The sequence below is a fragment of the Patiria miniata genome, unplaced genomic scaffold, assembly GCF_015706575.1.
Source record: "Patiria miniata isolate m_02_andy unplaced genomic scaffold, ASM1570657v1 HiC_scaffold_21, whole genome shotgun sequence".
Taxonomy (NCBI): domain Eukaryota; kingdom Metazoa; phylum Echinodermata; class Asteroidea; order Valvatida; family Asterinidae; genus Patiria; species Patiria miniata.
In genome coordinates, this window is record NW_024037060.1 from 4,889,413 (window position 1) to 4,914,469 (window position 25,057).

Here is a 25,057-nt window from a genome sequence, read left to right on the forward strand (position 1 = left end):
ATTTTGGGAAACTGACCGGGAAAACCTATATAAAGATTAATGTATTTCGTTTTGTAACGCCCATGGGCATGGAGGAGCAAAATAAATTCCTTCAAAAAGTTGACAAAACGTCCGTGTACGAAACGGCAAGGTCTATCTGCAAGGAAACTTTCCCCGTTCTGTGCGTCTGCAGTACGCTGCCTTAACAGAGATACGGTGCGAGATCTGATAGACTGATGTCCATCCTTTGCATGCCAACAACAGGGGCGGATCCAGGATATTGTGTTTTTTTTTTTTGGGGGGGGGGTTGGCAGGCCCTTCAATTTTTTTTTATCAGCAAAATGAGCAAATCAGTGCGGAATTGGCATCCGTAAATTGGGGGGGGGGGGCTGGTACCATCTTCCAATGGCACCCCCCCCCCCCATCCGCGCCTGAACAATTTGAATTTGCTTCAGGGAAAATGCAGAATGGTCCTTAATCCATTGCAAAACAAACAAACAAACAAACAAACTAGAAAGGGTTTTATTTCACACAACATTTTATATGACAGAGACGACATACATTGGTTAAGTTGTTTGGTATTAATGTGGAATAGACAATATTTGCATGACATGAATATACATTAATTGTTACAACTGTACTCCTCCAGGTGACATGATCAAAGATAATGAGGTACAAGAAGATATACATATCAAGACAAGACTTTCTTTTCTTTTCATTACAGACACAGATATCGACTTAAACCAGAACACTATACGCGATAAACAACTGAAGAAATATATGTACAATCAAAGTTGACATCAATATACCACCATACATGTTTTAAAGTATTGGTTAAAGTGATGGTTACACATCCATAAAATAGTGTACAGTACTGGAGCGAATGGTGCTTGTCATCTTACAACATAAATAAACTGTCGTTCACCACTTCATTCATTTGAGATAATCTACTAAAAACCTGATTATTCAGATAATTGATTATGCAAGAACACAAATCTATATATACCATTATTTTAACATAGTGCAGCTAATTTATTAGGTGCATTACTTTTTTTACATAAAACTTTAAATTCATACAAAACCACGTTACACAAAAGTCGCAAAGCATTGTGATTTTCTTTACGGCATTACGTAATTAAATATATATATTTAAAATACAAGGGAGATAATGAGTCACACAGTTAACCAACAATAAACATATAATTAGCAACCAGACATATTCATTAACTAGAACAATTCTCTGATTGGACGATTCGAACATGACATCCTGATTCAGTGCACATTTTTTTCGGGGTCTGCTAATCAATGTCCTCTGTTGGCACAGTGCCATTCATGTCACTGTTGGGGTCATCTAGGGATTCCACTTCGATTTCATTGGCTTCATTGGAGATCGATTTCGTTTCGTTTGGTTCAAAGGCGACCTTGCCTGGGTCATCTTCATCCTTTTTGACGGTGAATTCATCCTCCTTCTCAAGCTTGGCGCCACAGCTTGTAGTGGCGTCATCAGTTGTAGTCTTCTGGGAAGAAATTTGTGATTCCTCCTGGAAATCAGAAATGTCTTGAAGGCCAAGGACCTCATCACGCCGTGGCGCTGCATCTTTGGTCTTTAAGTAGAGGGCAGCACCAATGGTACACACCTGTCAAAGTCATCAAAGGACAAACCAGTTTATTTCATTCCTTAGAAACACGAGCAAATAAATACACAAACTCAGATATCAGATGTCATATTTGAATGCATAATGTCGAACATGGATTACATCCTTACCAGTAGGCAACTGGATGCCAAAAATACGACGGAGTAGATCTGGGAGTTGATGTGGTCGTGAACGGACATAAACCCAGACAAAATGGCCACTGCCAACAGAGTGCAGATGATGACGTCAGCAAGCAGTTGCTTGGTGACGGACGATGAGGATGATGGGATGGGTTGCTCCTCATCTTGTGGTTTGGAGAGGTTGCACATGGCCATGGCAAAGGTGATGAAGTTGTGGATCAGGATGAGGCCGATGGGTTGAAGCAGACCGAAGTACAGCAGCAGACTTGGAGCAACAATGCAGCTGGGATATAACAAGAAATCAGAGATTTATCTCTTCTGAGTTACATACAGGAAAGCGTCTATGGTCACTACAACTGTGTCTATACACAACTACATAGTGTATTTGGATAACCCTGATTTATTTGGGGTAACCTGACAGATAGTGGTTCATGTTCTTTAATGTACTCACTAATCTTCGTTGTTGTACTGGTCCACTGCTAGAGCCACTGCAGTTCCTGTCATCACAAAAGGAATGCCTACCGAAAATATTGAGAATAAAGATATCAGATGGGGCGTTGTGGTCCAATGGCTACGGTGTAGGTCTCGTGTGCCGTGGTAGATTGGCTCGAACCCTGACGAGGAACATGGTGCTTGTGCTCTTGGGCAAGGCACTTTACTACGATTGCTCTCTCCACCCAGGAGTATAAATGGGTACTTGTGAAGGTTGAGACCGAATTGCGCTGATCTCGAGCTGCTGCAGAAAAATGGTCTCATTCCTGATGAACAGGGATAATCATTGTGATGCGCATATGATCATATTCCTATGGAATTTGCGCAATATAAATGTATAAATTATCATAATCATCAAATTTGCCGTTGGCAAACTTTGCGATGGAAATATATTAAAGGCTCGCTTATATACTTCGTATAATTGGGACAAAATGCAGCTGGCAGACAGAGTAAGAGTATTATGGTTGTTATTGAACAAAAACAACAACACACTGAGAAGGAACACCAATTCGTCAAATACCAGGACGTGTTATTCATAAATTTTGTTTTATAGTACATAATTCAAACAAATATGAAATTACCCCAAGCTACAAGGCTAGCAAGGACGACATCCAGAGAGCTTTCTGTTGAGGAAATCTTGAGTGTTCTGGTGTAGACGAATCTGGCTTCCACTGCCGTCCACATCACGGTGGTTAGGGGTAAGAAATGCAGCAAGGCAGACACAGCTACGCAGCGTATGCTCGAACTCTGACATCCCAAAAAAAAATAATTTAAAATGGCACTAGGAAACTCTACTGTTCTTTAAGAAATGGATTGGTTCTCAGAAAATCTCGTTTTGCCGTTTACAACAGTTAAAACATGCCTTTTATTTTCCCCTCCCAACATTTCACCAAGGCTTTTCCACATACAATTTAAACCACATGTGCTATCCTAAAAGTCAAACGCTTAATTGTTCCTGTGAAACAGTGGATGTGTTCGAAGTAAAAATTGAAATAAGTTTTCACATGACAATTTTCTTTCTCTAAAGGCATCAAGATTTGTGAATTCAGTTAAACTTGTTGAAAGAGTTGCTCCTTTAAACTGAGTATTATATCAGTGATGCCCACCCTCGATATCTCTTTTGTATGATCATAGACATCTGGGAAATATCAAAGTATTGGTAAGAGAATCTAAACACGTGACAGGTGTCAGTTGGCCTTAAAGGAGCTCTCTAAGACTGGTTAATTGAAAAATTGTCAGATGAATTTTTTTTGGGGGGGGGGGGGGAGAAACATACCCTTGCATTGTAGGCACCAGCAAAGAACACTGCATACAACATCAGCAGAGAGAAGACAAATTGCAGAAATATCTGACCAGACTTATTGACCCGCAGTTTCCTGTGAAATACAATGGTTTCCTGCAGTGCTGGAGTTAAGTGATTATTTTTTAAACGATTGTTGACAAGGAACAATGTCAAATAATTGGCCGTGCATGCATTTTTTTAAAACTTTTTGACCAGTCGTTTGACAGATAAGCCTTCCAAATCACCCGAAATATGAAAACTGCCATTTTCTTCCAATTTCGGTTAGCTTTAACAGTGTCCATAATTATGTTTGATTTGATTGTGCATCAGAAGCAGGTGCCAAAAAATACTTTTTATTATTTTACAGGCATTTGCTTACGTCACAGTCAGGTATACGACGATTATGATCAGGTAGGTCCCAGCTGATCCAATGCAGCTTATCTGGTTGAAAAGGTTGTGACTGTGACCTATGACCTCAACCTCATATGCCGAGTCCCCTTGCCTCTGCAAGAAGAAGAAACAAATCATGTCAGTCATGAGTAGGCTACCCGATTGGGTACATCCATCTTGGTTCAAATAAGAAGTTATGAAAGTACAATTTACAAGTCTTCTCAAACACAAAGTGCGACGGTCTTCTGTTATGCATGTTATGCTGAGGGAACTCTTTGGACATAACATGAGATATGAGCAATGACATGCTTGTTATCAATGATGACAGACAAATAACTTTCCAATTGAAAGTGCGCAAACAGTACTCTTTGTTTTAGAATACATACCACAAGTACAGCAAAGTTGGTCGCGTGATCACATTGGCAAGTGTACCTCCCATTGGTCACTCCCTGAAATTCACAGCCAGCACTAGACCAATCACCTACGCCGTTTTCCAGAGTGAAGTCCCAAAAGACGCAAGTTGCCCTGTCAGAGATGCTTGCTGCCGAAGTCTATCAGTGATAGATTTTTAGAAGAAAAAAAGAAAACAAAAACTAAAAATCAAGGCAAACATTGGTTAATGAAAATTCAAGAAACTGTATGTAAGCCAGAAAACGCATTAATTAATTTATTCAAAGGACCAGTCCATGTTCGATTACGTGTTCATTAAAAACGACCTCACCTTAAACTCAATGGCAATTGGTTCTGTCAGATTTACAAGTGTAATGCCCTCAACAGCCAATGAGACCACAGGACCTGCAACACTGATTGCTGATTGGTTCTCTGACTGTGACGCCTTCACAAGGGATGATGGGAACATGGTATCATCAGCATAGATGATGAAAGTCACATTGATGCGTGGTGAAGCTGGAATGAATTATAACATAATTGAAAAAGTCAATGTTTCAGCACACAAATGCAAGATTGTGTTACTGCCACATCAAACTTAAGACTTGTTTTCAAAATGTAATGAGGAAAACCCAACAGTGTTTGCATCATTACTCATACCAAATCCCTGCATCAATTCCTCAAGATTCGCTGGTAGGCTGATGACTGCCTTCACGCGACCATCGCTAGGTATCTCGCTGCTGCCCTGATACACCTTCACCTCTGACCCTACCAGTGTACTATTACCGCCCTCTAGAGGTAACCCTTGTTGCCCGGAGTCACCAGTGGTCTCTGAGACAAAGCTGAGTCTGTCCTGAAACACTGAAGGAGGAGCACTGATGGCTTTCACATGAATAGAATTCTTCTGGATGCTAATCTCTCCTCCTTGACGAAGGGAAGATGAAACTTGCTGGTTGATGGATTGAATCAAGATGGCCAGATTCTTCCCATGTGCTTGATCCAACACTTCTTTGCCCCTGATAGCATTCATGATGCTGTCTACAGCTCCAATAACTGCTTCGGTTACCTGTGTTTGGATGAAAAGTGAAACAAGTTCTGTCTCTCTGGGTTGCATCCTCAGTTACATGGAGTTACTCGTAGCAGTTAAATGAAATGTATTCGGAATATGTTCCATAATGTTCACACTGATATACTTTGCGAGTGCAGATTAATGTGTTGCACAGCCATGCTGTTTTGGGGTAATCCAATTCAGAACTTTCACAGTTCACATTACAGAATAATCAACTGTCTTGACTACTTGTTTTATTTCATTTTTAATATTAACATTTGAAACAAAGGCAACATTTTGAGCGTCTCAGCAGAAAACGTTGAGCAAAGTTGTGATTAAGAAGAAATTTGTCAAAGTTACGATTAACATCAGCACCACATTACCTGGCAATTGTTGGTATTAAAGACACACTCCATAATGGCTTAATCCAGCAACGTTAACAAGAATCAGAAGTCCGTCACAAGTCGATCATAATTCAATCACAAACAGTCAGCCATAAGTCAGTCACACGTTACATACAAGCTATTCACTTGTCAGTCATAAGTCAGTCATACGTCAGTCACAAGTCAGTCGCAAATCAGTCATTAGTTAAACACAAATCAGTTGCAAGTCATTCACAAGTCACACACAAGTCAATCACTACAGTTATTTTGAGTTCATGGTGCTGAAAAAAACAGCAAAAGCCCTTCGCTTACTTCAGCTAATTAAAGTTTGTGCCAATGATAAGTGACATTGAAAGCTCGAACGTGTTACCCAACAATGTCCACATCTGTAGTTGGGACAGTCCCAATCATAGTTGGGGAAGTACAATCTATAGTTTGGTATAGATCCCAACTATAGTTTGGGTCTTCCTAAAACTCTGGTCGCGGCAATGCTAACGTTGGGGCACAACAATTGTAACACCTGCGGTTCTGTGCATGAAGGTTCTACAAATAATTATGGCAGTAGAATTCTTTGTACCTGTAGATCTCCAGAGCCCAAGCTGGTTATGTTGTCCAGGATGTCTACCACTTCGTCAAGTTGTCTTGCTAGAAATTCATCATTGTTTCCTATTTGTCCGAGCATTATCTCAGCTTGACTGACCTGCTCATAAAGAAGGCCTTCATTGTAATAGTTCACCTAAAGAGAAGGGAATCCAGCAGATACGTAAATCCACAATTCCCCATAAAATTGTTAAACGTCGCACACACCCGGCCGACATCCAAACACACACGCAGTCGTATTTTCCTATATTATGAGGACCTAAAGATCATTATCATGTCGCGGCCATCTTGATTTTTCCCATTCAAATCAACGTAACCAAAGCGAGACTGGAAGGAAAAATAGTCTGGTTCCTTTTTGCACAAAAATATTATCATTCAGTACTGTTATTGGATAGAAGTGTGGTTCTGACAAGAACCGGTTGGTTGAGTGTAGAACTCGACGTTTCGGACAGTGTGCTCTGTTCGTCCTCACCCTCCTGAGGTCGGACAGAGCACACTGTCCGAAAAGCCGAGTGTATACTAAAATAAAACATCAAAGAACCCCTTTTAGGTACCTGCATATATGGAAGCATAATGTCTGCCGTATGAGTGGATATTAATCAGTTGATCAATCAGCTCTTCCCAGGCGGCGGCAAACTGCCTCATGTGAATTATTATTTACAGCTGTATGCGCCCTATTGCAAATCAGCAGCAGACGTCAACTTCCATGGCTAACTTACTTCTTCTTCGCTTGTGTTATCGTTACAGCTGACCATTACTGGGGCCTCCCATCTTGCATCGTTACCATGGAGATCAGGTGATGAACAATTCACGATGCCTTTTGGCATGCCAGCTTCCAAAAAAAGAGGACGAAATCATTTCACTGCCAACATCTTCGTTAAATTCACTTATCTTTTTTTTGTTGCGTAAAACTTTCTTCCAAAGTGATAAAAACTGCACGCTATCATAAAGGATATTCCATTACCCTGTCCTAGCAACATAGGCTTTGCTTGACCTTTTGTGGGTCAACACGTATCTTAGTGAACAATTCAATACGCAACGATCATTCGTATTTGAAAATTATGCGCTAAACAACTTACATAATGTATATATTTTTTTAAACCTCAATTTTCTTTGATCGGTTGTCAAAACATTCATCTTTCCATGTGTTGTTAAAACGATTACAACGCTGGTTCATGGCTGCTGTTTCCGTACTTACAAGGCCTGTCACATTATATGCGCTCTCATAGGAGACCTTACGGCGACCAAAAATATTTAATAAATTTAACAATCGCAGCGAGGACGCAAGAAAATGACAATTTTCTGTCTCAAGTGGCCAGAGAGTAGCTCAAGCTACGCTCATACTGCGCTCATCCCGCGCTTACGATGCGCTCAATTCTCTCTCTATATATGCGCCCCTGTCAAGCCCAATTACTCAGGCGAGTCGCTGCCGGCGCTGCGCTGTCACTGAGCTCACACCACGCTCTACTTTCTGTTGATACGTCCTAGAAGCTTGCGTCGCGCTCTCTATCCGACCAAAATATGCTCACGTGACGTCACTTGCGCTGTATAAATACCACGATAAAACGGTCAATCCGCAGTCCAGTTTTAAATCTATTCTACAAGTTCATCGCAGTCGAGTTACTTTCTCATGGAGACTATATACATCGACTGCCTTGCGCCTTGGCTGCGTCAATGCCACGTCAATTTCGCACGATTCACGCTCGCACAGCGCCCGAGTTGCGTCATTACGGCGCCCTGGCCAGAGCGCTGAGGTGTTATTGTTTTGAGCATGTTCAAAAACTTTGGCGCTCATCGGAGACCATTAAAGCCGGCCTCAGGTCGACCTTGCGACGACACAGATCAGTCGGCGACTGACTTTTCAGGATCAAGCTGCGGCTGAGCTACGACCGTCAGGATCAACTCAGTCGCCGATTCTGTGAGACCTGAGTGTAACTGCAACGATATTAATACGATCGGCATCAGTTGGCGCTCAAAAAAATCACCAGTCGCAAGAGTACGAGTACAACAATTTCAACTTCTGCGACGTGTTCCGCGACCATCACACGATTTCTCAGTTTTGTGATCTGAGCATTATTTTTCTGCTTGATGCCGACGGTTTCGTCGTGGCGCAAGCAAATCGCGGGTCGACCTGATGACCGGCTTGCGTCCCTCTGGCGCCCATCTGGCGACTAGTACCTATGTAGCTGTCGCTGCGATCTAGTAGTTGTTGTTGCGACCCATGCAGCCATTTTTCAAGGACGCAGTAAGAGCGCATTATGATCGCAGACAGTCTGACAGGGCCTTTAGTAATGCCCTTTTCAATAGCTGCTAGGCCTCTCTATAGGAAGCAGAGACTGGGTGATACATGTACGTGGAAACAGGGTACAGGTCCGTCTGCTCAATCGTCATGTTTCTCATCAATTAATGTCAAAGCATTTTGGGCTAGGAATCTCGCCGGATCCTCATAATCCTCCACTATGTTATATCATTGTCACCAACTGAAGCCCCATACTAAGAAAAAAAAAAACAGCCAGGAGGATTTTCAACGATATGGGAGACTGAGGGTTATTAATTATGTCCAAAAAGGATACTGATTGTGAATTGCACCGACTGAGCTAATTTCGTCTTAAAGTTGATGCCAAGTTAATGACATACCACGATCTGAACCAGGTGGACATCTTTGGGAAGACTCTGCCTGTTCGCCTGCCCTTGTGAATGGCCAAGTTAGAAAACCGTTGACTGGGTCATAGTGTTGATATACATGGCAATATGACGAACCTTTCAAGAAAACAAGAAATAAAACAATTTAGTCACCGGTTGATGTCTGCTGATATAGAGGGCGAGACATATTGAAATGAACTTTTATGTTTTCTTGCTGTTTTGGCATTGATAAACGCACATTATTATTTGTAATGTTTAGTTCTGCAATAAAGCTTTTTAACCCTTTTGTTTACAAAGTTGCAAGCTCAATGTACACGACGCTACATGCATCCCTCCAGTTTGCCACAACTTAAATGGAAATGCAATAATATTTCCAAACAGCAGACATTTTCAAGTTCCCCTATGCTTCATCCGCACACCACCTGATGAACAGGTTGAGAACGTAGTTCATATAATATTATTTCTGATATTGTCACTAAATTATTCATGAATTGCATCGGAAGTGTATACGCAAATTATTTGTAGTTCCTGTGGTGGAAAAGTTTAACAAGGAGCCTAAAATGGCCACTCAGTTGTCATTTACAACCTACAGGTGTAGTCGATTGATTACAATAGGTATTCGTTTTTGCATACAAGTTGTACATGTGTTACGCTTTGTGTAAAACATTCTTATGGTTGACATGATGGGTTGTGATTTCAGCAACCACTTCCAAAAGAAATTTGGAACGCAAGTAAACGGAAAGAACGAAAATACTGATGAGTGACATTGAGTCTGAACAGTGAAAAAAACACCATTATTTGGTTGGTGATTGAAAAAACATATGGTGGTAACATGTTGAGGTTGGTTAATGCACCCTTTTGAACCAATTTCCCTTATGCTATTTTTGACCTAGAATACCTATTTGTATTTCGAGCCTCAAAGACGTCACCGGAACAATCGGAAGATGAAATCAATATGGACAATGGTATGCTCATGAACTCACCCTGATTTGAAGCTGTTGTAGGCTCTGGAATAGAAGTACTAGGTGATTCTTGCTGGTCATCATCATCTCTGAAGACAGGAATGTTGATGAGGATCGGTCTCGCTACCACTACCAAGCATGTGAAACAAGTTTTGATTATACATCAAGTAAAAGGCCAAGGCATGCAACTTTAAAATGTACAAATGTATTAAGTCTGGTATGAAGAGATCAGGTATTACAGACTTTTAAATCCACCGATGTGCCAGATCATAGGAACATTCTCTGAACATTGAACTTTCAAGGGACACCTGGTTGTAAAAAGGCTGGGCCCAACCATTGGAGGATCCAGGGGTGTGGGGGGGGGGGGGGAGAGCTGAAAGGTGGTTAACGGGGTCATTGCCCCCCCCCCCCCAAAAAAAAAAATTGTTTTTAATCGGAGGAGTGAAGACACCTTTTGTCTTAAATTTTCAAGAAATAAATTAAAACGTTGCATATCTCCCTCACAAGCCATCAGTTACTCATACCTTTTGGTTTTAATACAGGGCGAGTCAAAAAAGCGGAACCCAAACCCACCAAAATATATTTCATATTTAAAAGAATATGTAGCACCAAAAATAATAATGAATGGAAAGCCAATTTCATAAGCTACTTTAAGATGAAAAAAAATTACTGAAATTGCTCAATCCGTTCAAAGAATATCACCATTTAAACACAATGACCCTAAAACCTCTTTCGTCCAAATATGCGATTGCAAGAATCGTCGTCACAATTGTCTCTAAACATCACTAGCGATAAAACCTCAGTTTAAAAAATTAAAATATTCAACAATATTTAATATTCAAGTCCTTTTGAAGGCCCGTCTTTTAATAAAAGTGGATTGTATAAATCATATTGTTTAGCTTATTATCGCTAAGCAGGATTGTTAATAAAAATATTGTGTACTACGGTTGTTGACAGTTGTTGAAACAAGTAGACCGTCTCATTTTCTTTGTTGTTCCAAACAGTCAGAACACACAATAAAGTGGGTTTTTTTTTGACGAAAGAGGATTTAGGGTCACTGTGTTTAAAAGGTAATATTCTTTGAACGGATTGAGCAATTTCAGTAATTCTTTCATCTAAAAGTAGCTCATGAAATTGGGTTTCCAGTCATTATTATTTTTGGTGCTACATACTTTTTAAAATATGAAATATTTTTTGGGGGTTTGGGTACCGTTTTTTTTTCTTTTTTTTAAACTCACCTTGTATAACAATGTTACACGTTACTATATGACACGATTCTATACACTTGATCCCCTTCCCTTTTTTTGAGAAAAAAAATACTTTAGCCCTCCTGCCGCCCCCGAACATTTGGTCCTGGATCCGTCCTTAGGCCCAACTAGTGACAACTTTTTAAAAATTGTGAGGACATAAAAACCCATGCAGGCCTACCTGCGACCGATATGTAGAATATGCAGGAATAGGTGACACTCTCATCCAGGTCGGTGATACGGTACTCCACTTTGTGCTTGGTCTCTTCCCGAACTAGGAATGGACGTGTGATGTTGAAGCTTCCACCAGAGCGGCATGGTCCCGGAGGCAGTCGGCCATCAGCATACGTACAGGTTGTGGAGTTCACATAATTCTCTGGCATGTTGACAAGGACTGGCTCTGTCCAGGATGCGTCAGACGCTGTTGACATATCCTTTATGACATATTTCCGGATTGTAAACTGTCCATCAACGTGGTCGATGAAAGTCTCTGGTGGTGGGCATGTAGATCCGAACAAATCTGTTAACGAGGAGGCAATGCAAGCCTATATGTTTAAGGATTCAGGATGTTGATGCCGACTATAAGACAATGGTATTATATTATTACAAAACACACAAGCTGGTCACTCTTACAACCTTAAAGGGAATGTACATCATTTGCTTTTGCTGCAATTTTTAGAAATGGATGGATTTGGGGGGTTAGTATGTTATAGCAAAACATTTTATACTGACTTATTTTACGCTTTGGGTCCGTAGCTGCTGGAAAATCAAGCAAACAAATCGTGTTCTTGTAGTCTGGTTCCCCGACCGCACTTAAAATGAAACAGAGCAATTTGTAGATGTTGGGGAATTGTAAGGTCAGAGAATCAGTTGTACCCCTTAGAAGATGTGTAATCAATTGCTGAGACAATGTGGAATAACTAAATATAAAAAAATAAGAGCAGTTTTTGAAGAAAAGTAAGTTTTTCCAGCGCTGATCGGCCGACCAGCGTTGGAAATTGATACAAAAATATCACTTGACTTGAAAATGTGAGCACACCAGGAGCCATTGTTTTACAGGATGCTTCAGACTGCCATCCCCTGGCAGTCCAGTGAAGTATTTTGTGATAATTTGGTCATTTATTTTTTTGATGTTTGCAAATGTTGTACATTCCCTTTAACATGCTTTTCTGTTGAATTGCGTGCACCTGCTAATTTCTGCTTTTGCATTTATATTGTTTGGAGAAATATCGATTAGGCCTAAAAGTTTGAGAAAAAAAGAATAATCAGGGGCAAATCCGGGTTTGAGGGTAGGGATTTGCAGCAATATTGGCTTTCTATGGGGTCAAACGGGTTGCTGCCAAAGGGAAAGGTATAGGTGTTTCCTGACTTGATCCCCTGCAGATAATCCACTGTAAAAAAAAAATGGATGAAAGCATGCCAGGACCAACTGAAACGAAACTCCATCTGTAGAGAAATAGGCCGAGAACCAGTCGCATGATATTTTGGCTGCTTACCTGTCTTTTGCTTAGCAAAAATACAGTACGCAATTTCCAGTGGAATGATCAATATTTACCACTGCAGACGACCCCAACAGTGTCATCACATGATTGCTTGTTTTTCCCCCAGCCACTGAAGCGACAGTCAGCCAGCCTTCTCTCAGTACCATCGCAATCAACTTCGTTCATAATGTACGGTCCATTACCACGCCCAAATATCGATGCATACACAGGCCTCCCGGTTCCATGGAAACCCAACTGGTTACAGACGACAGTTGCATCCTTTGCATCCCAGTCTCTGCGGCAAACAGTCCCCCACTGATCATTGAAGTAAATCTCCACTCTCCCCACATTATGAGACGGGCCATCAGCCAGACGAACATGAAAGGAGTCATCTTCATAAGGAGGCAAAAAAGAGGGAAAAGTAACAACTTCATTTGGAATTCATATTCGTAGACTTGCCTAGTACGGATAATTTGCAACTTCTGCAGATATTAGAATACGGCATTTTTATTGTTTGATTTTGAATTTCGGCTGATAGCTCTGATACATCAGAGTGAATGTGAGATCAAGCCTAGAAATAAATCAAATTGTGCCAAGCTCCTAACTATCTAGGCCACACAAAGACTCTAAAATTGTGATTATAATTTCAAACCTTACCTGCCTGGCATATTACACCTGCATCAACGCGGTGAGAGCAGTAACTGGAACCTAAACCCACATGGATGCAATCACTCAGTCGGCTTTCGTTACCGGAACAGTCCACGTGGGATAGGAAAGCTGGGCCCTGGCCTTGCCCAAAGAACGAACCCGACACGGCTATGCTGGAACCATTAAAGCCAAGTTGCCTGCAAACTACAGCAGCATCCAAGTCATCCCACCTGCTATCACACACGGTTCCCCACTGGCCATGGAAGAATAATTCCACACGACCTGATGTCAGGGTTGGCCCATCAACCAATCGAACAGGGAAGTCTTCATCTGTTATAAAGAATTTAGAAAAACATGCAAACAATTTGTAAAAATTATGAAAAACAAAAGGCATTTTACATGATTTCTCTTTAGTTAGTAGTAGCGCTAAATGTTTTCCAACTGACTGAGACTCAAAGGGAACATGCACTTTCTCAAAAGCATTATGCAAAATAAAAAAATATATATTAACCGTCATGACTTTATGACAGGCCAACGGCTAAAAACACTTTCATTTTGGGGCAAGCAGTCTCAACCATAAAAAAATAAGGACTAGAGATTTGTGGAATTGAATCCGAGTCTAAGATGCTTAAAAATACCTGCTTGACAGATGACACCAGCATCCAACACACGACTGCAGAGGTACGGATAGATGGCCCAGCCCTCAAAAGAGCAATCAGTCAGCTGTTCTTCGTGACCCTCACAGTCCACATTTTTCAAGTACTTCGGACCATCTCCTCTCCCAAACAAGGCTTGTCTCACTCCCAGACTAGGCCCAGGGAATCCAAGCTGACGGCATACAACACTGGCGGCAGCATCATCCCAATTGGTGTCACATATAGTACCCCACTGACCGTTGAAGAAGACCTCTACACGACCCTCAGAGCTGGATGATCCATCAGCAAGCCGTATTGGGTATTCCTCGTCTGGAGATTAAGAGCACAAAGGCAACAACCACACTTATTTTAAAAAAAATTTACTTCAAAGATATCCATAAAACCCGTATCACTTAATTAGTACTATAGTCAAGGGCGGACTGAGCACCAAATTTTCGGAGGGGCCAAGAGAGCTCGAGTATTTTTTTTGATTAAGGGAAGGGGATTAAGTATACAGTATCGTGCGCTTTTTCCCACATTGTAACATTAAAACTAAAAAGGTATGTGTTGCTGAAGGCTTGCGAGGGAGATACTCAACGTTTTAATTTATTTTGCTGAAAAAAAATTAAAAGAATAACAAATTAAACATAAAAAATCGGAAAATGGCCCCTGCTGGCCCCCTCATGGATCCGCTAATGAATATGGTAACGTAACTAAATATCTTGTACTATTCAGACAACATTGATGCATTTGACTGCAAAAATGGAGACAGTATTATTGTTGCCTCATCTATAAATAGTTTACCAAACTTAAAGATTCAAACATTTATGTAAATCGTTATTGCACAAATCATTGCTTTATGGAATGGGAAGTCTGTTTGAAACCAATTTTTGTTTATCAACCAGCTAGTTAAAAACTTACCAGTCTGACATTTGACAGCAGCTAGGGTCGTGCAGTAGGCACCCCAACCCTTAAAATCACAATCTACGAGCCGCTCTTCCTGACCCTGGCAAGTAACAGAAGTCAGATACTGTAACTGGTCTTCTTCCTTTGGATAATGTAGGGAAGTGTTTGGCCCATGAAAGCCAAGTTGTCGACACACCACACTAGCATGTGATGTATCCCAGCCATCAGCGCACACTGCACCCCACTGACCATTCATAAAGACTTCTACCTTTCCCTCGGTGCTGGAGGAACCTCCAGTAAGCCGAACTGGATGGTCATCCACTAAGGCAAAGACACAAGGAAAAACATTGCTTACTGATCCAACAAATGAGGGCAAAGTCAGACAGTTTATAAGTTGAAAGTTAAGTACATATTTTTTTTTTCTCCGGAACATGCTTGGTAAGAACCTCATCCAATTTTGCCCCAAATCCAATTCCCCCCCCCCCCAACAACACCGGGACAGAAACCCCATGTGCATGTGATAGCGGTTTGGCTGCTCGTGTTGAATCTATCATTAATCAGGTATTAAAGTTTTGCAGAACTGGCCATTTCAGGGTAAGGTCTGTTCGTCGACAACATTATTCCTTATTGATATTTGACAAAGTTTCAACGTTTATTATCGTCTTTTCAATCCGCCAACGTTTCTTCATAAATGAGCAGAATAATTACACACAGTGTGCCACATGTCCACCTCCAATGTGCAAAGCTTTCAATCTCACATCAAGACTGAATTTCACATGAAAATTAATTGATTTTTACCTGCTTGACATACAACCCCAACGCCGCGGTACATATTAGCCCAGCCTTCAAAGGTACAGTCAACCAATCTGCTTTCTGTTCCATTGCAAGCTACGCCACGCATACCATATGTGTAAGTTCTTCGATGGGTTGAAAAGGCAGAATGAGAAATGGTTGACATGTTGGGACCAAACAATCCAAGTTGTCGACAAATGACACTGGCAAAAGCTGATTCAGATCCGTCCTTCAACTGAACAGCGACCCAGTGACCATGGAAGAACATCTCCACCAGACCGGCATTAGTTGAATTATATTCACCAACAAGTCGCACTGGATGATCGGCCACTGAGCAAGGACAAAATTCGGTGAAGTTAAAGCTAAACACTTATACAGTTGATTTAAAAGTCCTGTTAATCTCAGATATAAAGACACATGCACAAACAAAGCATGAATCTTGAATTTGTCGAAAATAATTTCCTTTCACTAAAAAAGTCTGGTAAGCTTGCTGTTCTCTTTGCTGGTTTGTTTTGACGAACAAAATATGAAAAATAGTAGAACTCTACACTGGAACATGGGCGTCGCGAGGGGGGGGGGGCACCCCCCTGGAAAAGCAAACAAACAAGAAAAGGAGAAAAAGGGGGGGGGGAAGAAAAAAAAAGCGCGAACTCATATTGCTGTTAATTTAATGGGTTGGGGGGATGCCCCTGCCCACCCTCGAAAAATGATAGATCGAGAATGTGCTGGAAATGTGCACGGATTTCGGGGGGATTTGCAAATGTGATTTCAGCCCTCCTCGAGAAAAAAATCCTGGCGACGATGTGTATTTAAACATGTAATTGTAAGTGATATGATGCATTTTTGCAGAATAATCTATGTGTAAAAGTGAAGTGATTACATGTCCAGAATTCAAACTTAACTTTTTGAAGTTTTAATAAACTTTAATAGGTTATACCTTAAAAGGGTCTATTGATTAGGCATATATTAGATACAAAACTTCTGCTTTCCACAAGTTAAGTTTAAAAAGTTCTGAAACTCTTAAACTGACCTGCTTGACATATGATGCCTACAGTCAAACTCTGATAGGAGGGCAAGTCACCCGAACCAGTGGTGCGTGGACAATCGGAGACCATTGCTTCGTCGCCCCTGCAACGGAAGATGGAGAAAAACGCTGGGTCTCTCAAATTAGCCCTGCCAAAGAATGAGGTGGAGTACAGAGTGACATTTGGTCCATCAAAGCCCAGCTGTCTGCAAACCACACCGGTGCCGGCATCATCCCAACTGGTCTCACGAATCACGCCCCAGTGGCCATCAAAATACACCTCCAAGCTTCCCTGACTACTGTCCAATCCCTCAACAAGCCGAACAGAGAGAAAGTCTTCATCCTCTATTATAAAAAAAGACACATCCGTTATCTAAAACGACACAAATTAATAAACGTGGGACAAAGAAAAACTATTCGCCGGAACATTTCAAGTATTTCAAGTCCGATTTGTACTTGCGCGCCCATAGCGCGCCTCAACAAGTTATCGGACAAATTGACATAATGTTGATATAGACCTAAATAGATTATGGTCTTTGCTTTTTACAGCGTGATACAAACTGATTTCTGGAAAGTCGAAATTTGTCTGGTAAAGTTTGAATCAGACAGGCAATCGGGCAATGGGAGAGTTATCCACAGAGTGTGCAATGCACATAATTTCCAAAGCTGAGCAACAGGAATCGGCTCTGATTATGTAGCCTATTCAGTCTACTGTGTGTGAATAATAAATGTTATTCTGCTGGTACATTATCACTCTAAAATTCACAGCACTGATTTGATTAAAGTCCATGTAGTACCTGGAATTTTCTGTTTAGGGATGTTTAGTGATTGTTTTGTCCTTTTTTTTACATTTTAACTTTAATGTATTATATTTTTTTTCGGGGGAGGGGGAGGGGGTGGGGTGGGGTGGGGTGGGGTGGGGTGGGGTAGGGGGAGTACAGAGGCACTGGACTTCACCTGTTTGGCAGGAAACTCTGACTACAGTTTGGTAGATAAGCCCGGTTACCCCTGGTCCACCTATACTCCAAATTGTACAATCATTCAGTTTCTCCTCACTCCCATCGCAGCTCATATCATCCAGATACACATATCCTGGTCCTATCAAACCTCCAGAGGCTGGGCCTTCGGTGTAGGACATGTTGGGCCCATGGTAGCCTAACTCCCGACAAATGACGCTGCCAACAGAAGCTTTCCACTTGCCAACGAGCATGGCTTGCCACTGGTCCCTGTAATATACCTCCACCTGCCCATCTCTCTCAGTGCTTCCACCGGCTAGACGAACAGGAAATTCCTCAGCTGTGGAGAGACAAAAACGGGATAAAATGGACACCCTGGCTACCAGTACTCAACACATTTATTTAAAGTTATGGCTTAGTATAGCAGTGACGACAGACACAAAAAGCAGTTAAAAGACTCACCTATTTGACATGACACACTGGCATCGCGATTATGCTGGCAACTATCAAAGCCCCATCCTGTAAAAGCGCAGTCACTCAAATGGCTCTCATTTCCATGGCAACCAACATGGGCCATGAGCACATGACCAGTGCCTTCGCCAAAGAAGGCGGCTTGGATTGACGTGTTGGGCCCGTAGAGGCCAAGTTGTCGACAGACGACACTAGCGTCAGCATAATCCCATCCTTCGTCGCACACAGTCCCCCACTCGCCATTGAACAAGATCTCAACCCGCCCCTCCGTCTCTGAGACCCCGCCCACAAGTCGGACTGGATACTCATCTGTGTGAGGTGGATGAGGACAAGACAGGTGGAGGAACATGAAATACGTTTCGAATTATAATGTTATCTAAGAAACTATTATACACACATTGACTGGCAATGAGGTTGGGTGTGTACATCTGTGTGCACTCTGTGAGGGGCTGTTCACGAGTGACCGCAAGAGGGTTCCATTTCCCGTGGCTGATATTTATAACGGAGTTTTCAAAAACACGTGTGTTGTCCGTGCCCTATACTCTCTAGCCTTTCGCCAAGGCCATCGTGGCTTTCATTGGCAGATCCAGCGGGGGGCGCAGGGGGCAAATATTTTAAAATGTATTCTATCGGTGAAAAACGGACGGTGATCCGACGGGCCACGCGTTTTGAGTTTGAGGAAGAACTATCCGTCGGTTACACCACGAACCGACGTATCGCATTTTTTTGTGTTTCGAGAAAAACGGATTTAAAGTTGGTCATTATTTTGTAGGCTCATTCCATATACTCCCTGTGTAAGAATTCAAGCTGTTTCGTTTATGCTAGTAAATTATAGATTAAACTTTATTGTATGCAATCCGTGTGCATCTGAGTTGCCAAGTTTTTGAGAAATTCAGCTCCAAAGTTATTCGTCACTTCGTGAAACAGATTTTCATCATGTTTATCGTATGTCATACAACGCGCTTAATAGTGGCCGTGTGCCAGATACAGAGATACGTCGGTTCGTGAAACGCTAAATTCCAATTTTCATGTCGACGCTGGTGCAGCATTTTTCATTTTTTTTTTAGAGATACGCCGCACAGTCTAATTAGCGTTCTTAGTTGATTAGAACTCCGATCGGAATAAAAGTTTCTGAGAATGAGCACTTTGATGAAATAATAACGTTAATGACAAACTCAATTTGGCAAAAAAATCGAGATACGCCGGTTCGTGGTGTGACCGAAAAGGCGTGGCAATTTTTACGCACCTACTAAGATTTTATGCACGGGTTACGATGGCCGCACGATAGGCGGATAAAACCAAGGTAAAACAAACTGTAGTGAAGTCTCATTTTGCGTATTGTTTAGCGCGTCATACGTCCATGAGACTGCACGCGGACAACTGCCGCGTACAATGCGTATGAAGGTCAAACCGTTTTCACGCTCCGGGATTGGTGACTAAACAAAATCAAACAATGGCCACTTCAGATTCTGTTAAAATATTTTTTTCTGATACGTTTCATGCCAGTTTGTCACACCCCCCAAATATGCACCCGCTGTAATGAAATATTTAAATTCATGTCAGTTATGTGACCGATGTCAGTTATGTGACCGAACAATTACAAATTATGTGCATGTTCTCAACTTTAAGATTTGAATACAGAAGAAACTTTATAAGAGCAAGAGAATAAAGGCCTATATGTATTTGAAACAAATGAAACAAAATATGCCCTCATAATTTTGAACAATTCTGCTAAAACAAATCAGGGGAAAGTGGCGCCTCAGATTGCACCACAGATTGCACCACAGAGCATCTAGAATCCAAAATTTTCCGGGGCCCTTAAGCGGGCTCCGCGCTCGCATTAGTCCTCCGGCCAAATTTCCTCTATGCTATAATTTCACTCTAGCGGTGCCCCCCACATTTTTTGTAACTTCAGCAGCGAATGGCTGAGGCTCGGACTACAAGTTGCCTAAATCCCTTTCCAAACCAACATTTGTGGAAAAATACGGAGATGGAACATGGTTCTCAACTTTGAGTACATAACAAACTTTATAAGCACAAAAAAATAACAAATTTAAATGGAATTTTCGATGTTTAAAACGTTTTCTAAACTGTGGAAAGTGGCCAGGAATCGCCTCAGATTGCACTACAGAGCATCTAAAATCCAAATTTTTTCGGGCCCCTTAAGCGGGCCCCGAACCCCACGCAGTAAGGGCTTCGCGCTCCGCGCTCGCAGGTCCTGCACCCTTCATTACAATTCTAGCCCCCCCCCCCCCCCCGGCAAATGGCAGTCTGGATCCGCCCCTGACTTTAATTGGCGTTATTAGACAAGAGCGGCGAAGCCCTTTCCCAACTTGTCCGGAATTTCTTATGTGTTTCTTTATTTCTCGATTTTTACTAACCTTTTAGGGAAGCTAAATTCTACGGAAGACGGAAAGTGCCAGTCGATAAGGGATGAATATATTTTTGAAAACGCGTGAGAACATTTCTTGTACAGTTATCTAGCGGCCGCCACTTAATATCTGGCGGCCGCCAGTTAATACCCTGCCTAGCGAATCGGGTTCGGTCGTTAATTTCATGAAGATTATTCTACGAAGTGATTTTGGTTCGTGAACTTCATGAAAATTCCCAATTGAATCACATTGGAAGTTTATTGATGATTGTACATTTGAGGTTTTTCTAAGACAAGGCTTTGCACCTCGCCCGCTTCGCGGGGAAGGAGGCTTTGCCGCACCGAAGGCAGCATTGGTAAGTCACTTTGACCAAACTTGTTGCGTGATCACGTAGTGAAATGTTATCGAAGCTAGCGAAGTACATGTAGGTCATTTCTTGAAGTACGGAGATAAATCCTGGGGGGGGGGGAGGAGAGGATGTATCTCCCCACTGTGGGGGCCGGGGGATGTGCCATTTTGATCATCCCGGCCCCCAGAAGTTGCGCTGACAAAAAATATAAACGGTACCATGGGGAAATTTCAGTCGAAGATTGGGTAGGGGGGGGGGAGACTTCTTTGGGGTTCATTGTCAAAGATGAAAATTTACAAACTTAAAATGCAATGGAACAACACACTCTTTTTCTCATAAGAAATGCCATTCAGTCACAATTCAACGGGGCAACAGACCAGCATTTGTCACTTTTTTGTCCCATGGGAAATTTCAAAGTACTTCAAAACATACTTATTTTCAGAAATGTGAAAATTAACTTTATTCCAGTGACATTTTACTCCCATGTACATAGGGACCAGACGTCCTAGAGTGCCGAAATTCATTAAACTGAATTGATCGAGTTTTCACTCGAGATTTGACTGAAGTGGTTTTTTTTCCAGTTTATTTCAATCTACAATTTGAGTGATTTTCACTCAAACTTGTCCGTCTCTATAATATCACTCTCTGGAATTCAGAGAGTACAGGATTTACATTTATCCCAAAATATAGCCTTTAGTGCGAATTTTTATCAAAATACTTGCTTGCATTAAAGATCGTACTGGTACTATTAAACAACCCGTGAAATTAGTTGAAAAATGTTGTTGATTTCAGATCAATCATTATTGACTGATTTTTGGAAATCAAGTGTGCTATTAACGACATCGTGTGTCGTGATCATCGTGTGTCGTGATCAAAATGGATTTTCACTTTTTTCCTCGAAAAGTGTACTATCCACTGAGATGAAATTTCAACAGGTTAGGTTTTGAACATTCTTCTTTGGATTTTTCGTGCTGTTACTATTGGAAACGAACAAAATGTACGTAAATCAAACAAGGGCGGATCCGGAGGCCAACGGGGACCATGCCCCCAACCCAATTTCTTGTTAAAGTGACGTCGCAATAAAGGCAGGCACTGCGTACACTGCCTTCTTTTCCTTGAAAACAATTGGTCAAAGTGGTCAGAAATTGCCTCAAATCGCACCACAGAGACCCAAAATAATTTCGAACCCTACGCCATAATTGGACCCACTTTTTGGGGGACTAAAATTGTGCCCCCCCAAAAAAAATTACATAGTGTTTAAGGTAAGTTGTCGCGGTAGCACCATGTGGCAAACTCTCTTTTGTGAGTATGTGTGGTTCTGAAAAGAACCAGAGCCACACATACTCACTAATTTGCTACCGCAACAACTTATCCTTATTATTACCCTTCACCATGCAAAACTTCAAATCTCAAGCCTTTCATTAATACAGTCAAAATGCAACGGGACAACAGACTCGCCGTTCTCACTTTTTCTGACGTGTAATATATACATTACAATATATTTATCTAACATAGGACCACCGATCCGTCCCACAGTTGTCACTTTTTGATAGACAATCAGTATAGGACTAATTGAAATTTGATAATTTATAATCCAATAGCGCAGCGAACCCACCGTTAATCACCTTTTTTTTCAGAATAGAATTTGCTTTTTTTTTTTGGTGATTCCTTGTTGTGTCAGTACATGGCAGTACGACAGTAAGCAAACTCTTCTCACAGATGTTTCCAATGAGCAAAGTTTTGGGTTTGATTTTTTTTATATTTTTTTTTACAGAAAACCCCTAAAGGGAACAGTGTCTTCCCGAAATGACATCACAGCGACAGCGCCCTCAGTTGTCCGGAAAAGCATGGACAATTTATAAATTTTTAAAGAAGTACTCTTTTCAATAAAACTTACCAAATAGGTAAACAGTTTTCATACATTTAAGAGGAGCAGAATGTTGCACGAAAAAATTATGTTCCTAAGAAAAAAATCATTGCATGATCCCTTTAATACACTAAGAGGTCATCAGAAGGCAATTTTCATTTGTCTCCTTCGGGACAATTTACTGACGTTGTCACTTTCATTCTCTTAGTGACATTTAATTTACATAATTATGTGATATTAAAATGGAATTGTGAAATAATACAACTTACAGAATAATCTCTTTAGGGCAGGCGCGCCTATGTGTACACCATTGCATTATTTTTTCGTAATTTTATGAAATGTACCGATTTAAGGGCTATTAGGCCTAATTAATAGCAGACGTGTTTAGTGTTTTGTGTTCATTAGAGCTAATGTCAGTCACTTTGCAAGGGAGGTGTTTTTTTCACTTGCTGTCACTTGCGCGACGGCGCTGGAAAGGATGAAACAAGAGCTACATGTGGTTACACCACATTTGACTCTTAATAAAAAATAAAAAGGGGGTGCCAGCTGATCGCCATTCAACTAATGGGGACACTGATCAAACCACGTATAAACGGTATAATGTGTACAAATGTACACATTTTTCGCGAACATCCTAAGCGAAAGTGACTTGAACAAAAACCGTCACCGGTGTAAGTCATTGCAAATATTTTTTCCTAAAATTTTGCTTTTATTTTTTGGGACTCGAGCCTTATTAGCCTTCCTCGGGTCGAGTCGAGACATTCTGATGAGGGACTCGACTCGAGTCGAGTCATTTGCTCGCAGTGACTCGACCCGAGTCGAGTCATTTGCCCTGAGGGACTCGAGTCGAGTCGAGTCACCAAAAAATGTGACTCAGTCGGACTCGAGTCGAGTCATTGACTCAAGTCATTACAACTCTGGACCCTACAAACGTTGCACTTCCAAAACAATGTCACTGCAAACAATATACATGTAGGGCCTACCTTGTGGAGAAACTTGCGCGTTCGCTTGAAGTCCACCTGCCGCAAGGAACAACATCATCATCAGCACCATCTTATGAGAATGGCCTCCGTAGCTGTGCCGTTCTCCATCATCTTCTGCCATCGCCGAAGTCATGTCATCGGACCAAATCGATGGTCCTTTGCAAGTGGAATGGATCGCCAAAAAATGACCGCAATGTTAATCACAATATGGAATGTTCTGTTTAAAGTAAACGAACCACAGAAGCAGCGGTACAACTTCAATTGTTTGACGGCGGCTCAACAGCTCACTCAATTTGTTATCCGATGTGGCAAGGATGCCTCCGGATTGAAAGTGCGGGGAGGGTGTTATTCCTTGGTGTATTTTATAAGGCCTCAGTTTTTTTTCTCTCAGTAGCTGTTTCTATGGTGATGAGCGATCTGATGACGCCTCCCTTAAGCGTCATTTCTTTAATCCCCCATCTGCTGACTAAAAAACAGGCGACCGTTGTTGATGATTCCCAATCATTAACAACGGTCGCCTGTTTTTGATTGGCGATCTATCACCTGGACATCTGCATAACAATGTCCTCGTAATGAAGTCCCAAAACGGGACCATATGGCGTTACGTAGTAATTGATCATTAGGCCAAACTGACGAAAAAAGAATACATAGAGGAAATTGTAGACAGGTCGTCAGATGGGAATGGTAGGCAACTGTTACATCAGTGATGTCTTGATTGAGAAGAGAAGTGAAATTTGCTTTGCAAAAAAAAAATCAGAAAGCAAGAAAATGTTTAAGAGTCGAAATAATAATAATAATAGTAAAGTTCAGGTTCCGGCCGATTGGGAGGGGGAATTGGCAATATGGATCCCTTGAAAATCCGTAAACATCATGAAGTTTAATGACGAACTTCGATTGTGAGGGGCTTTTTTATTAATTGCAATAACATGTAGGCCTATGTCGAGCCTTGGTTTTGGTGTATGATATGTTGATCCGTGGGAAGGCGGGTCAGGACGCGACGGGGCAGGGCGGGCAGGATGAGGCAGGGCGGGGCAGGATGAGGCAGGGCGGGGCAGGATGAGGCAGGGTAGTGCATGGTTGTATATCAAAGTAGAAGTGTTCTGTTTCTTAATTTTGTTTTAATGCATGGCGGGAAATAATAGTAGGGAAGCGAGTACGGGATAGGCCTACGCATGCGGCTCGTTAATATGGCTTAAACAGTAAATCTCTATTTTGTGTGATAACTTACAACAATCCCAGTTATCTACACATTGCTGAATATGCACATTGCTGATTATGTGCCCGATAAAATAAAAACGCAAAAAGGTGACATTTTCCGAGCCGCATGCGCGCGTATATCCCGTCCGCGACATTTCTAATGGTTCCTATTGTAAACCAATTGGAGGC

General features: G+C 41.6%; 1 protein-coding gene across 2 annotated transcripts; it reads right to left on the minus strand.

The window, feature by feature from the left end:
• Positions 1 to 439: 439 nt before the first annotated feature.
• LOC119729666 lies at positions 440 to 24,021 on the minus strand. Of its 2 annotated transcripts, none has more exons than XM_038202332.1 (23): positions 23,672 to 24,021; positions 18,092 to 18,409; positions 17,631 to 17,969; positions 16,680 to 17,018; positions 15,656 to 15,979; positions 14,873 to 15,178; positions 13,955 to 14,281; positions 13,326 to 13,646; positions 12,743 to 13,060; positions 11,369 to 11,707; positions 9,962 to 10,069; positions 8,973 to 9,095; positions 7,055 to 7,167; positions 6,313 to 6,435; positions 4,965 to 5,370; positions 4,639 to 4,823; positions 4,304 to 4,468; positions 3,907 to 4,031; positions 3,522 to 3,621; positions 2,827 to 2,992; positions 2,205 to 2,271; positions 1,745 to 2,036; positions 440 to 1,616 (listed from the first exon to the last, which is right to left on the minus strand). In XM_038202332.1, the coding sequence occupies exons 1-23, from the start codon at positions 23,802 to 23,804 to the stop codon at positions 1,278 to 1,280; spliced, it is 5,376 nt and encodes a 1,791-aa protein (XP_038058260.1). In that variant the 5' UTR covers positions 23,805 to 24,021; the 3' UTR covers positions 440 to 1,277. The 2 variants fall into 2 exon arrangements, with proteins under 2 accessions (XP_038058260.1, XP_038058259.1); XM_038202331.1 differs by having other exon boundaries at positions 6,313 to 6,471.
• Between the last annotated feature and the right edge of the window lie 1,036 nt (positions 24,022 to 25,057).